A 14,113-nucleotide genomic window follows, 5' to 3' on the forward strand; every position below is an offset into this window, starting at 1 on the left:
ACGGAACGTGGCCCCCAGTATCAGACACATGGGCCTTTCTGAGGGGCCATCTGTTAGAGAATAATTGCTTTAATCCAGATCGAGTCTGGGTGCGATTCAAAGATGACTTTTACACTTGTTTTTTAAAATCCAATTACTACATTTTTGAAAGTTAAATTTTTTTCTTTTTGATTTTGCGAACAAAATGTCTTGTTGTGGTTTACGTTCACATTTCTGATACATTTGCTGTACGTAGTTTTGCTTTTTGAACAACATTTACCACCAGTTTTATTGAAATATTGATGTCAAGAGTCCAAATAATGTGATTAACAACAGTACTAATAGTAATTGTATTTAATTTGTCCAGGCAATGCTGGTTCAAGCTTTATTCAGAAATATACAGACATTTAACATTCCTTTAATGTAGTTAAAATGTTCTGGTGTAAAAATTAGACAGCTTTTCTATTATACAGGTTCAGAAAATTTCCATTTCCGAGTCACCAGCAAGAAAAACGAACAAAAAATGTTCAGTTCATGCATCTCTCGAAAAATCATTGCTGCACATCCAGGTGTGACATGTTTTCATCTATTCTAGTGAAAATGAAAACCCTTTACTGGTTCCATCTTCTCCAATTTGATCGTTTGTCCAGTCAAATCCAAAGAGGACGTCTCAGGACCTCGCTGTGTCGGCTTTAACAGTGTTCAAAGGTAATTTCTCACAATTGTCGACATTGTTGACATTTAACGGACAAAACAATGAATCCAGTCATCATTGAAAAAAAATCAATACACTAATTAATGACAATACCATTACAATAGACTAGCATCACTTCATATCAATGAAGGCTGCCTGCTGCACAAAAGTTATAAACCCTAATGATTCTTGAATTTATTGCACTATACATACATGATACAATGTGATGCATTGCTTCTGTCATTGAATATATATACATAGCTTGTCTGTTACAGCTAAATATGACGGGCCGGCACTGTTTATTTACTCTGTATTGTTGTGAGGTGTCAACAAAAATGAAAAACAACGTCAACGTGTGAGTAGTTGATAAGTTCCTTATCGCCGTGTTTGATTCCGGTGTGAGATTCATCCCGTAAAACACCTTTCAAACCGTCCCGCTGGGCTTCGTGCTGCCGTCACGCGGCGACCCCGCCCTGCCATGAGCTGCCTCGGCTGCCGTCCCGCGCCTTCACGCGGCCCACGGCGCCAGACGTCCGCTCGCCTGTCTCCGGGTTGGACCCCGGGATCCAGCCGGGGGCCGGAGCGCGGGAGCCGTTGGCAGCGGCGGCCGGCTCCCAGTCCGGCCGGTGGAAGTGGATGTCGAGGGTTCGAGCCCAGTCGGCGAACACGGCCTTCTCCGTGAGGAAGCGGTGGTGGCTTCCCCGTCGGCTGCGCTCGTGTGAGAGGTACATGGAGCACTCGTCGGGCCCCGAGGGCTCGTAGTAGTGGTACGGCAGGGAGGGATGAGAGGGGGATCTGCGAGGAGGAGGCCCGGGGAGAGGAGCAGAAACGCGGAGAGTCAAAGAGGGGGAATGGTGATGTAGGAAAAACAGTGCTTGGATGATTGTGAGGCGGATTATGAGGGCGGGGGCTGGGGGAGAGGGAGCGAGACACGCCGGCAGAGAAGAGGGAAAAGAAAGATCAGAGGGATCTGAGCTCACAGATGTGTTCATTATTCACCATTTTAATGCTCTGATATTAATGCTCATGCCAACCGCAGTGGAGGATCTGGTCTTTATTTGTCTCTGAGTATCTAAATTGGTCAAACTGTCCTACAAGCCATTGTAGATTCATCTGAGAACATCGTCTGCCAAATTATTGCTACATCCAGAATCCATATAAAACGACGGTACTTTGCAGTTCTAACCTATCTGCCGAAATGTGTTCTTCATTGTAAAATGTTTGAGAGGACCATTTCTCTTCCTTTCCCATATGAGTAAATGTAATTTTCAAAAAGGATGATGCGTAATTAACTGTTTGTTGGCCATTTGATGAAAGATGTGCTTGAAATTTAGTAAAATGTATCACTGTGCCTTCATTTTGACCTGAAAAGTTGAATACACTATATTATTGTAGTTGAGGTCATGTGAACAGTGTTGCTAGGCAACTGGCAATGAAGAGGGACATCACCTGGTTTCTCTTTAAAAGCTGGTTAACGATTTTGTGCTTTCAAAGGTTCAATAACAAACCGAAATTGCTGAGAAAATAATTGAAAAGAAGCTTTCATGGTCTCCAAAACATTTCAAAATCTTACCACATGTCACGACTCATGAACGTTGACGTCTGATCTGGAGCCGGATGCTGAGTATATTGTATGAAATAAGACTTAATAAGTCATAACTCATATTTGTATGTCTTATATATAGTTTTTCATTGATTTGAGTAGTTCTTTTGCGTTTTATGTTTTATTTACTCTTTGAGATGATAAAGTAAAAGCTGGATCTGATTCCCTACCTGCAGTAATCAGGGGGCACCATGCCGTACACGTCGATCCGGCCACACAGCTCCACGGCTATGGCCATGGTGAACCAGCCGGTACTCAGCCAGGAGTTGGAACTCTTCCTAGAAGAGGAGAGAAAATCATCAACATATTCACTTCATCTGCACTCACGTAGAGGAGTAAACATTTGTGCTTGGTACTGACTCCTTCCAAGAGACTAACTGATCAAACAGAAACAGATTAAAGCTTTGAATCCATGATTTTGGAGTTTATCTGATCAATCGTCTTCGTAGGAATAAACCGGCCCGAGGCAAAAAAGACGGGGTTGAAGAAAGACTTTCTTTGGTTCTGCGCTTTGTACACAACTCTAAAAGAAACATCAATGAGAGCGAAATGTATTCTGGGACTAAGTGTGCTTGTTTGAAGGGTGAAGTGATTGGATTCTTAATTAAAATGCAAATGTCCTCTCATCTTCCTGTTAGCCGAGCCCTCACATGCAAATGAGTTCATTGAGTGACGGTGACATAACGCTTTTTATATTTAGCTTTTATTTTGATTGAGGCTACAAATGATAGGACAGATTTTGCTATCATGTGTTAAAGAAAATAAACTCCAACCTGTGTCATATTCAGTATAAAAAAGAAATATGCCTGGTTTTTAGGGTGATGTCAATATTTTATAACCTGTTTTGGGTTTTTCTACTTTCCTTTATTGATAAACCTTCTGTTTGTCGGAGTACTTCCTCATGTTAAGGTGTAGTGGAAACTTCTCTGCACGATGCTGTTAAATATTTAGACGTGTTTGTGTTTCTGATACAATAATACTATGTGGAAAAAAGATCCGTACTTTAAGAAAACCTTTAGAAGAAAACAAGTTGCAACACTGAATTCAGGTCTCAACATCCAGCCTCTCCCCATCATTACATTTATAATGGATAAAAATAGTGTTATTTAACTGCATTGATATATAGTCACTTTCAGTAAACATTGTGTCACTTCTTACTCCAAGATACTGATTCATGTTTTATTGCGTATTTCTGCTATAAACAGCATAACGCTTCTGACAGAATCCCAATGGCATTGAAAAGAAACATACGTGTTTCCTCCCTGGTGCGGAGCCACTAAGTCGAAGTCCTGCTACATGGTAACGCATGAGAAAGTGCTTTTCAATACTCTCCCTATAAGCCTGGCTTGTTCTTTTGTAAGCGAGTATCAGAAATGTGATTTTTTTTTTTAGATACTGTATCTGCCCTTTCAGGAGACAATACATCTAAAGCTGAGATCATTTTCTTGTCTTTTGCTCCCTTTCTCGTTTGCTTTCTCCACCGATCGGTTGTTTGCCTCGGCAACACGAAAGGCCTCAAGTAAAACCCGAACCCTCAAACGCAGGTGCGATTCTGTGAACCCTTACCTGTCAATCCCCGTTTCCTTTTTAAATAGCTCATCGAACTTCAGCATTTTGACCCGGGAAATGATGTAGACCTTAAGTTTGGGCAGCAGCTGTTTCAACAGCCTGAGGTTGTTGTAAACGTGGCCCTTCCCGTCCCGCCTCATGCAGCTGTTGGGTCCCCAGAAGACGAACACGGTGTCTTGGCTAGCGTTGAGCAGCTCCTGCCGGCTCCGCAGCACCCGCTGCAGGCTGGAGTGCGCTACGACCCGCAGGCTCGTGCGCCGCCCGACGTCCCGTTGGTGGTTCACGCTGGGGGCGTCGTTCATGCGGATGACGCACTCCGAGCGGTCGATTTCCTCGCCTCTCCTGCTCCCAGTCAGCTGGCCGGAGCTGGTCACCAGGGCGCAGGTCCCGCAGTGCATCTTCAGAGGCTGTGGAGATGAAAGGTTAAAGGTCAGATTGCCTTTTTAAATCCAGATTATGGCGAGGAAAATGACCCTGAAATAGGTCTGCACAGCATGCACGGCATGTGGACCCGTAGCCATGACAACAGCATCTTCCCCAAACATCTTTATAACCCAAACTTTGGAATTCATTTTCTTTGAGATCCATATTCACAGGTTAATATACTTTTTCATCCAGCACGTATGCATACATCATGCAAACATGGCCAACTTCAACTGATGTCTGCAGCCACACAGAACCTGAATAAAGTGGAAGCGGCAGAGTGGAAGCAGCTATACTGGCTAATCGCCGGTTCGGTTCAAATGCACTGCAGGTTGAAGCTATTCTGTACACTTTGGCTTCGGTGGAACATCATGAATAAGTGGGGGTATTTATTCAGTCTTGGACCACATCAGAGCAATGGAAGGGGTGCATGTACTGCACAGCACTGGTCAGAACACACGGTGCTTTCATGCAAAACGTTTTTCAGTTTGCTAAAACAGTACGTGAGCTCTTTCAGTATGTCTTGTCATTTGAATGTAGGGGTTAGTTTAATATTCCTCCCCATGCATTATACATTTTTTTTAATTAGGTCACATTACATAAATCCTCACAAATCATCATTCTGTCAAATAAGGTTGAAGCTGCTCCCAGAAAGTTAGAGAGATAATAGTAGATAATACTTATTTAGAGACTCCACAAGGAGACAAAATACAATCTAATCATGCAAATTGTACAACACAGTGTGTAATTACTGCAAAGTGTGCCATTTCTGTTGCAGGAATAAGCTTTGTCGAGGTGCATTGCATCACAATTGTGTTGGTTGGCATCTTATAGGTCATATATTTGTGTTTTGTATCCATCAGGTTTTCCAAAAAAGAAAAGACAGGCTCCTATTGATCTGACAGCAACCAGAAACTCTTCACATGAATTGTTTTGAACCTTAATGGAGAACTACATTGGCATTCTGAACTGTGCTCTGAGCTTCACACTCCACCAAGTTCTGTAGTAGGAATGTGTGTGTGTGTGTGTGTGTGTGTGTGTGTGTGTGTGTGTGTGTGTGTGTGTGTGTGTGTGTGTGTGTGTGTGTGTGTGTGTGTGTGTGTGTGAATGGGGGTTGTGCTCAGTACAGGTGATATTACCAGCACCACAGGCTCGACTCCCCCTGCGATGTTTACGATACTCTCTCACTATCCCTGCAGCCACACACTGACTCCTAGTGCGCGAGAGGGCCTGTGTGTGTCCTGATTCTGTATATGTGTGCACATATGTTGTGCAGATGTTTGATGTAGACCCACATATGTCACACAATCATGTTTTTCTGTCTACCTCTAATTAAAAAGTGTCAAGATCCGACACCAGTTGCGTCTGCACACACATGCACAATCACAGTTATTATTCATAGAAACAGAAACAAACCATGTCCTGTTTTGTTTTGTGTGTACACCGACCTCCTCCCTCAATAACAGGTCGTCCAGAGTATATGAGGCCCTTCACAGCGCAAACACCCTCCCCGCCTTAACTTGGGGGAAGAACACACGGTGTTGTGGTTTTTAAGTGCTCGTGAAATACTGAAAGTGTCCTCGACACGGATGCTGAAGCTTCCCGAGCTTTTGATGGTGCTGGGAAACAGGCGCTTATGGGCCGCAGGGCGCCACATTGAGGCGGGCGGACCCACTCGGATGGAGGATGTATCGTCTCTCTCTATAGGAGGTTACTTCAGTTGTCTTTGAGTCACGTGTTTTCTATTTTCTTGCGCGTGATACGGACGCCCCCCCACAACAAAAACAAACCTTGAAACAACACTTTTCCAACAAAGTAGAAAAACAAGAGCAGGAGAGACAGAGATCTGTGCATCAGGACAACGAGGACTTTTGGTTTGCTCCAGTTATCGAAGACAAAGTCCACCCAAATTTAAAATCTAACCTGGGCGGTAAAGGATTCCCCAAATCAACCGTGAATTAAAAGAGGCATTTATTATGCAATCTGTGATTTATTAATCTCTGTGTAAAGAAGATGAAATGAAGAGGTGAAGTAAATGGTAACTATGTATTCTGGCTCTGGCACCATATCTATTCACCCCAAGCAATAGGCAAGTGATGTATATGCCGTTATTAAGTTAAGTTATTAATGGGGAACATAATATTCACATATCCACCCGTCTTCAACTAGCAGCAGCATCGCTGAGGCCAGAGGCACGGTTGGTTATTCATAAGGACATCCTCTTTGAAGCCGGTGGAAATGTGTCCGATTTGCCTTCAAGAACCCTTCAACAAACACGTGACACGAGTATTTATTCTCCCAACTGAGATGCCGATATTTTTTTTCTATTTGCTCTTTTCTCCTCACTAGCATATCGTCTTTTCAAATACTCACTCTCTTATATTAGAGACCGACTGCTTGTCAACCACTCACATATGAAAAATGGTGTCGTTACTTTTGGAAGAATATGGAAACTTATTTTTCAAATTCAGGGGCTTATAGTGCCCCTGATGTACACGTATTTACCGTCCTGTGAATTAAGTTGTCTCAACAAATACATTTTTATTTGTTTGTGTAACGTATGTTCTTTATATTATTGCCTTTATTGTATTTGTTGCATGTGTGAGGTTTTTCCATGTTTGTTTTTTCTATGTTGAAAAAGGGAGACGTGTCATTCAGAGCAGCAGAAGAAGACGAAAAGGGTTAGAAGTGTGCCTCCGGTTCCAGTCCCAGTCAATTACCGCCCACACACACTCACCAGTATGATCTGATCCGGATTCCAGGATCTTAATTGGTTTCAGAGCAAACCAAATCACTCATCTGATATTTTTACATTTTCGGTTCCAGCGGGCTGGACAGTACAAGCCTACAGGTCAAACACTTGGCAAGTTGAGCTATTTAGAGGTCAGGGAGGCGCCATCAGCAAGGGACAAAGATGGGATTTGTTGACAATAAGAATATCACCAAGTTTATTCCTGGATGTGAAACATCCTCTGATGTGAGTGGTGGTTTGAGATCAAGGCTGTATTTTTATTGATTGTCATCATAACAGAAACCTCACACTTTCCGTGCAGAATTAGGCTTACGGCTCGATGGAGACGGGAATTGGATTAAATGGGGCCGGTTGTGGGGTGAAGCATCAGAGCCGCTTCCTTCTGTCTCGGGGTCCAATTCATTCATTACATCGAAACCCTCCTGACAGTTGACATCTCATTAAGCTCCTGCCGGCAACACGCATTCAAACTTGCTCCGTACCTCAAATTGACGGAATAAAGGCGCCCCGTCTTCTTCTTCCCCCTCTTCACCCTCCAGTCGAGCTCAGTCGGAGATAAAGGGACGGCGGCGTGGAGCCTCGTAAGCGGCACGCTGATTCAGAGAAGTGGGATTGAGTCTGGCTGCTTTCTCCCCCCGCGTCCGAAAAGAAGCTGACATCCATGACTCGTCGGGACAAAGTGGACTACAAACTGCAGAGGACTACAAACCCGGGCCATGGAATGTAGGAATTGGCATCTGGTGAAACCTCGTGTTGTCTCACCGACTGTGCAGCACATCTCACACAGAACGGGGTCGGCGTTGATGGGAGGAATTTGATCATTTTGCATTATTGACTTTCTCATGGCACCTTTTTCCTCCTGAGTGCTTGGTGGGCTGTGAGACGCACGGAGAGGTAGTGCCCACAATAAGTAGGTACATCCCAAACTGGCACAGGCCCACAATCCACATCCGTTCTGTCGCACAGGCTTTGTGATTAGAGCCAATGTAGATTGATTCTGCCGACAGTTCTTCAAAGGTCAACATCTCGTTAACCGGAATCGGCGAAATGTCAGCGAGCGAGGTGAGATGGGGGAGCTGAGCAGAAGAACGGAGAGAGGCCGTCCCGGTGTTCAAACTCAAATCTGTGTTTGTGTGCGCTTGACAGACTCTATTCGCTGAAATACGCACCAGAGAAGGACGCCTCACAAAGACCCGGAGAGATGGCAGAAGGCCGACGGAGAGAACTAAAGTAACGATTGAAACTCCCGGCAAGCCACTAAAAATATCCTGCATACAGTAAATGTGCACATCACCACTGAGCACTAAAGGAGCAGAAGGAAAAGCTGGATGTTTATCCTCTTGCGATTGATTGTTGTGCGTTTCGCAAACTCCTGGGCGAGATGTAAATGAGCGAAACAACCGCAGCCAATGAGAGACAAGACATGCACATAAGTTGGACCGTAAAAAAGGTCCAGCGGGCGCATTAGATAAAACTTCCCTTGGCTCTGACAAAGGCATGAAATCCTAACAACACGTCCGTGCTTTTGCAGGCAGGTTGTTGGCATTTGGCATTTGCAGGAGCTGTGTGCTTTTGCGTGTAACCCACAATCCAACGTCATCAGAGGAGCCCTCAGCGTAAAATCTGGCGAGGTCCAGAAGTCTGGGAAGCCTCGGCCGGAAAATAAACCTCTCTCTAGACCTTCATCACTCTCATATCGCTGATCTTTAATCACCGAGAGGTGAAATGCAGCAACACTTTTTTTTCCTCCCGGATACCCTCATTCCCAGAGGGCCCTAAGCAATGTTCTTTGGGTGGAAAGCTATATTTCACACTTGGGGGGCAGAAATGATGCCATCTGGACGATGAGTCTCTTACACCCTGATCGGCCTGTGCATTACGGCAACACTGAACCGCGGCGCTTATATCCAAAGAGTACAGCGCGGATGTTCTTGAGCAGCCGTTTGTGGACAAATCCATCCGGTTTTAAGTGCTTTTGTCGCTGAATATTTCATGGCGGGTACATTAATTATGAAGCAACAAGCAGAGCGCCGCACAGACATTATTTAGAGTGTTTCAAACACAGAGAGTTTGGCTTTGAACTTGAAGATTCATGGTTATTGTCATACACACATAGAGGACAATAAAGCTGTAATCAACTCCTATTTCATTCTGTTGCTTTTCCCTATATTGCTACAAATTTGCATGCATCACCTTCGGAGGGCCTAACAGTTTTTGCTAAAAAAGCAGCATCCTCCCTGAAAAGCATATAAATCAAATATAAAAGCAAACTCCAATAGTCCCTTGTAACCCAAATGGAAAAACCTGGATGTCGCATTCAGCTGTGAGGTGGCTTTGGACACAGGTTAAACACACAGAAGAGGATTTCTCTGTTCTCTCTGTAACCAGGGCGGCACCGGAGGCTTCAAAAAGCCATTTCCAGCGCATTCCTGGACCTGACATTTACATGCTCGTCTCGGGATCACAGTTGAATACAGATGAACTGCACTTTGTGTTAAATATGCGGCAAGCGTGTCAAAACGATCAGTGTTCTTTTCAACGGGTGGGTGCTCGACATAAAATTTGTCACACGCAATAAATCCCAGTGCCAGATTCCTTGATGCAGAATGGTAAGAGAGTAAAGTTACCAGCGCCATCTTAGACAATAGCCCCTGGATGTCATGCATTGAATGAATCAGTGCATCAATTAAGGTATGCGCGGCACATCCCAGGAAATAATGATATTTAAAGTGACTCTGCTCCATTTCCTGTAGCTTTTCCTTCTCGCAGTCCAATGAGCTGCTTTCCTTGTCACTCCCTTCGCCTTGCAGCCTCCCAACGCACCGTCATGAACCTGATCCTGTGTTTGATGTACGACGACCAAGCTGAAGTGCACCCCATGTATCTCCCTGGGCGGGGTGAGCCAAACATGCACCACTGTCCTGCATCGTTTATGTCTTTGGAAGTTGAAGAGCTTCAGGCCATGTTTACTAAAATGGATTATCATACAGATGTGCCTCTTCCGTCTGGCCTCCTTTTACGTACAGCTATAAACAACATCACTGTGCAGGGCATCATGTAATGTCACGGTACACAGATGGCGCACGTTTACCTTGTGATCCATGACACTTGTGTACCCCTCCAGTGTCGGCGTTGGGAGTCGCCGCGGTCCATCGGGCTTCTTCTTGGTCGGAGCGGTACCATTCGGACGGCGTGACGATGGTGATGACGAGGAAGGGGATCTGTTGCCAAAGCTGCCGTTGTTGTACACCAACATAAAGCTGGTAACCATGGTGACAAAAATGATGCCACTAACCCCCTGGCACTGGAGAGACACGAGGAAGGCGTTAAGTTGTTAAAAAAAAAAGATAGAAAAGGGAGCATTAAAAAAAACGAAATTGGAGCATTTGATTTGAAAAGTCAACTTCAGAGCAGAGCTGCGTTATTATTATTTTTTCTTTTCCTCGTGGAAGGCTGCAGATGGAACCTCAGCTGTGCCGCTCTCCATCAACAGAGCGGTGCCAAAATAGCAAGAAAAAAGATCAAACATGCCTCATTACTACTTTCCCTTCTATGGCAGAGGAAAAAAATACCTTCGGATGTGTTATCCTATATAACTTATCTTACAGGATTAAGATCAGTAAAATAGTCTTTAAATGATCCAAATGAAAATGAGGTCCTAGTTGACAGTATAATGACATATAAGCCTGTAACTCACCTCCAAGAAAGCACTATAGCTCCCCAAATAACAAACATTTCAGTGACGTCTCTTACCACTCTTATCTTCATGTTCATTGCGACTCTGCATTCCCACCTTCATCCTATCATCCTCTCAGAAGCTCTCTCACAGAGCATCGGGAAATGATGCTCCACTGTTTCTCCACCGTGGTCTCCTCTCCTCCTCTCTCTTGGTCTCCTCTCCTCCTCTCCCTTGGTCTCCTCTCCTTCTCCACCTTGGTCTCCTCTCCTCCTCCCGTGGTCTCCTCCACAAGAGACGGCTCCTCATGGTCCTAAAACCCTCCGATCAAAACCTCAGTTCCCTGGTGGTTCATGAGATGCAAATTACACAATTAATGTTATCTGTGCAACTGTGCAGCCTGGTATATTATATATTATATAGGCGTCTATTCAAACAACACAACAACGTGCATGCTCTTGTGTGAGGATTTTGATGTTTCTCACACTCTACTCCCCATTTTTCTGTCAAGTTCAACATTTCTATTCCACACAAAGATGACAGACGTATAGTTATCATTCCCAGTGCGACTGTGTTGGACACAATGAACGCAGCCCATGGTTATCCTAATATGAGCTAGTTATAACATTTAGCTTTTTTGTTCCGATATTTCTATCATAGTTCCTGAATTACATGAATATATTACTTTTTTTTCTCCTTACCGTACAATTAAAACAACAGCTTTTGTGTAAATTGTTTCCATTTAATGCCAATTGTCATAAGAAATGAAATACAGAAACGCTACTTTGTCGTTCTCTCTTTTATCAACACCATTTGTTCGATTTCTCAGTTACACAAGCATGAATTGACATTTCACTTTGTCAGGCAGTGATTCACTGGCCGATGACGTTCATTTGAAATGTCAACATGAGTTAAGTGTTTTTACTGTGTGAATTTTATAGCTCGGTGATTGTTTTGTTGTTTTGAACGGTGTTTCATGAAATGTGCGTGAGACATTGAGGAGACGTTGGATGCTTCTGCCTCATCTTGTTGTTTTGTTCATCATAAAATGATGGTAATATTATACAGCTCTTTAAAGGTGTTAATGATAATCCACCACCATTTTCTCCGTCATTAACGCAGATTTGGGAACATCCCATTAAAGGACAGGGAAACATTTTACTCATTTGTCACGGCAACCGGAGCAGCTTCAGCTGCTCGTCGGAGACCTGCTTGAGGCCGTAACTCGCGAGGAGGAGCTGGGATGTGGGGAATTAGTCTTTTTATAGACGCCATCTGATTGTGTTTCTTTTCTAGTGCTGCTTTCATGTTGAAGTCATTCAAGTCTTGCTTTACAAACTGAACTGTATCTGTTCGCTTTGTGGGAATTAATGAGTGATCATCTGACCCAAAACCAACACAGAATATCGCTGGCATACCAGATGCTGCAAAAAAATTATAATCAGGGTGGCTTCTGTGGAAACAGCTCGGCTTCCCTTTTATCTTTTTGGCCCAGATTTACACAAGTTTAGACAAATGTCTTTTTGAACTAATTGGTTTTCTATTTGTTTAGGGATTTGTATAGAATATGATGAGATTCAACATACCACAACACAATGAATGCAAATTTGAATTAGGTTGCTGTTTTAAAATAAAATGATAACAAATATGGACATTTTATAGATAGTGGATTGTTTTTGCAGCTAAAAATCCACCACCAGGTCATCTGAAATGGGGATAACAAACTTCTAATAAAAGAGACCTAAAGATCAAATGTTTTCACCATCTTTTGGCTTTTTGTTCAGCCTCTGAAACAGTTAAAGGTTTTAAAGTGATCCGAGCTTATGAGGACAACCGATGAAATAGAACCCATTAAGGAGGCGGCTCGTTTGTTGGTTTGACAGCGATCAATACCAGTTTAAATTCCGTCTTACTTACTCACCTCTGTAGGGTTACCACAATGGAGACCACACTGTCATTTATTTGGGCTCTTGTTGCAGTCGCTGGGAGAATAATGGAAATCAAATGACTCACTGCATTGTGTTTAGATGAGTTACGGTACATCTTCATATGAAACTACGTGGCTGGGTACATTATTTCCAAAACATGCTCTGCTGATCACTGAGGATCTTAATGCAAATCACCGTTGTGAATTCAGAGAGTTGGATGTTTTGCCTTCTGTGTAAATCTGACTAGTGTAATACCAGACTATATGTTTGTGCATTTCTGCTGGGACACATCTTTTAAATGGGGGCAAAGTGTGGGCGGGACTGAAAACAGGGTTTGTGTCCCCTGACCCGCCCCTCAATAGGCCCAACAGATTAAAAATCCTCCTTCTCTTTGCAAACTGTCCCCACTTACAGGCGGTTTATTGGCTCATCGGCTGGCATCCCTACCAATCACAGATGCAATTTCCTGTTACCACACCGCTTCTCTGAGTTGTTGTGCTCATGCAATTGATTCGCGGATGAAAAAGGCCCCCAGCCGTTGAGTTTATCTCTCTCGGCCGTCTATGCAGCGCTGCTGCGGCTGTGCAGCGTTACCTAAACGCTTCCTTCTAATTGTGTGACTTGGGGGGATTTCAATTTATGCGAGTCAGCAGAGCTGATTGCTGTTGCAGCAATTGTGAGCGCTGAATGAAAAAGACAAAGGGTGATTGTGTTGAGAGCGTCTCCTTCTGCCTCTTGTTATAAAAACTCCATCACTTTCCAAACTGCAAAAAGGGCAGAGAAATGAATTATCTTGTGTTTCAGAAAGCGGGGGCACTCCATGCAGGATTAGTGAACCTTCGTACTGCTGGTAATTAATAACGGCTTTGATTGACATTGTGTCATGTCGTAGCGTTACATTGTTTTTTCTTCATATTGACAGTTAATATTTGCTCTGTTACTGATCTTATGTTGCGTAAGTAAATCTTGATTATTACTGTGGCAAATATTATTGACTTCTAAAATTATAGGAATGCAAACAACAGCAGGTAGTGCGATTCCAAATAGGTTCCATCTGGCTTCTATTTATAGCATCAAACCCATCTGCATCTAATGTCGATGAACAGAAGTTCAAAGAACACAAATTCTCTGAGAAAACATAAAAACTACAGCAGGACCGATAAACAATCCTTTACATTGTTACATCTGCTGGCTATGAGATGTTTCTAGTCTCAGTGGCCTTTTTCTTTTTTTTTTCCCACAACCAGACTCATGAGAGGATCTCTGGAGGATGTAAATCAGTAGCAACAGTTCTGGGCCTTAAAAGGTTGAAAACCTGTCATCAAGACGATTGTATTGCACAAAAAGGTGATTCTGATTCTCTCCGTGTGCTACTGGCACTGATCCTCCCACATCACCCTTCTTAATGCCCGGCCTTCGGCTCCCTGAGCTTCTATTACTTTTTTTTATCCAGAAAGCACTGAGAGAGACGTCACTTTTTAGATGTCAG

At 43.6% G+C, this 14,113-nt stretch overlaps 1 protein-coding gene across 2 annotated transcripts; it reads right to left on the reverse strand.

Annotated features, from left to right (window-relative positions):
• Positions 1 to 327: 327 nt before the first annotated feature.
• st6galnac5b (ST6 (alpha-N-acetyl-neuraminyl-2,3-beta-galactosyl-1,3)-N-acetylgalactosaminide alpha-2,6-sialyltransferase 5b) lies at positions 328 to 10,975 on the reverse strand. 2 transcript variants are annotated; one of them, XM_040185319.2, is made up of 5 exons: positions 10,774 to 10,975; positions 10,112 to 10,324; positions 3,843 to 4,252; positions 2,447 to 2,554; positions 328 to 1,468 (listed from the first exon to the last, which is right to left on the reverse strand). In XM_040185319.2, the coding sequence occupies exons 1-5, from the start codon at positions 10,792 to 10,794 to the stop codon at positions 1,129 to 1,131; spliced, it is 1,092 nt and encodes a 363-aa protein (XP_040041253.2). In that variant the 5' UTR covers positions 10,795 to 10,975; the 3' UTR covers positions 328 to 1,128. The 2 variants fall into 2 exon arrangements, with proteins under 2 accessions (XP_040041253.2, XP_040041251.2); XM_040185317.2 differs by having other exon boundaries at positions 328 to 1,583; positions 10,774 to 10,972.
• Positions 10,976 to 14,113: the final 3,138 nt, after the last annotated feature.

This window comes from Gasterosteus aculeatus, chromosome 8 (assembly GCF_964276395.1).
Source record: "Gasterosteus aculeatus chromosome 8, fGasAcu3.hap1.1, whole genome shotgun sequence".
In the NCBI taxonomy this organism is placed as follows: domain Eukaryota; kingdom Metazoa; phylum Chordata; class Actinopteri; order Perciformes; family Gasterosteidae; genus Gasterosteus; species Gasterosteus aculeatus.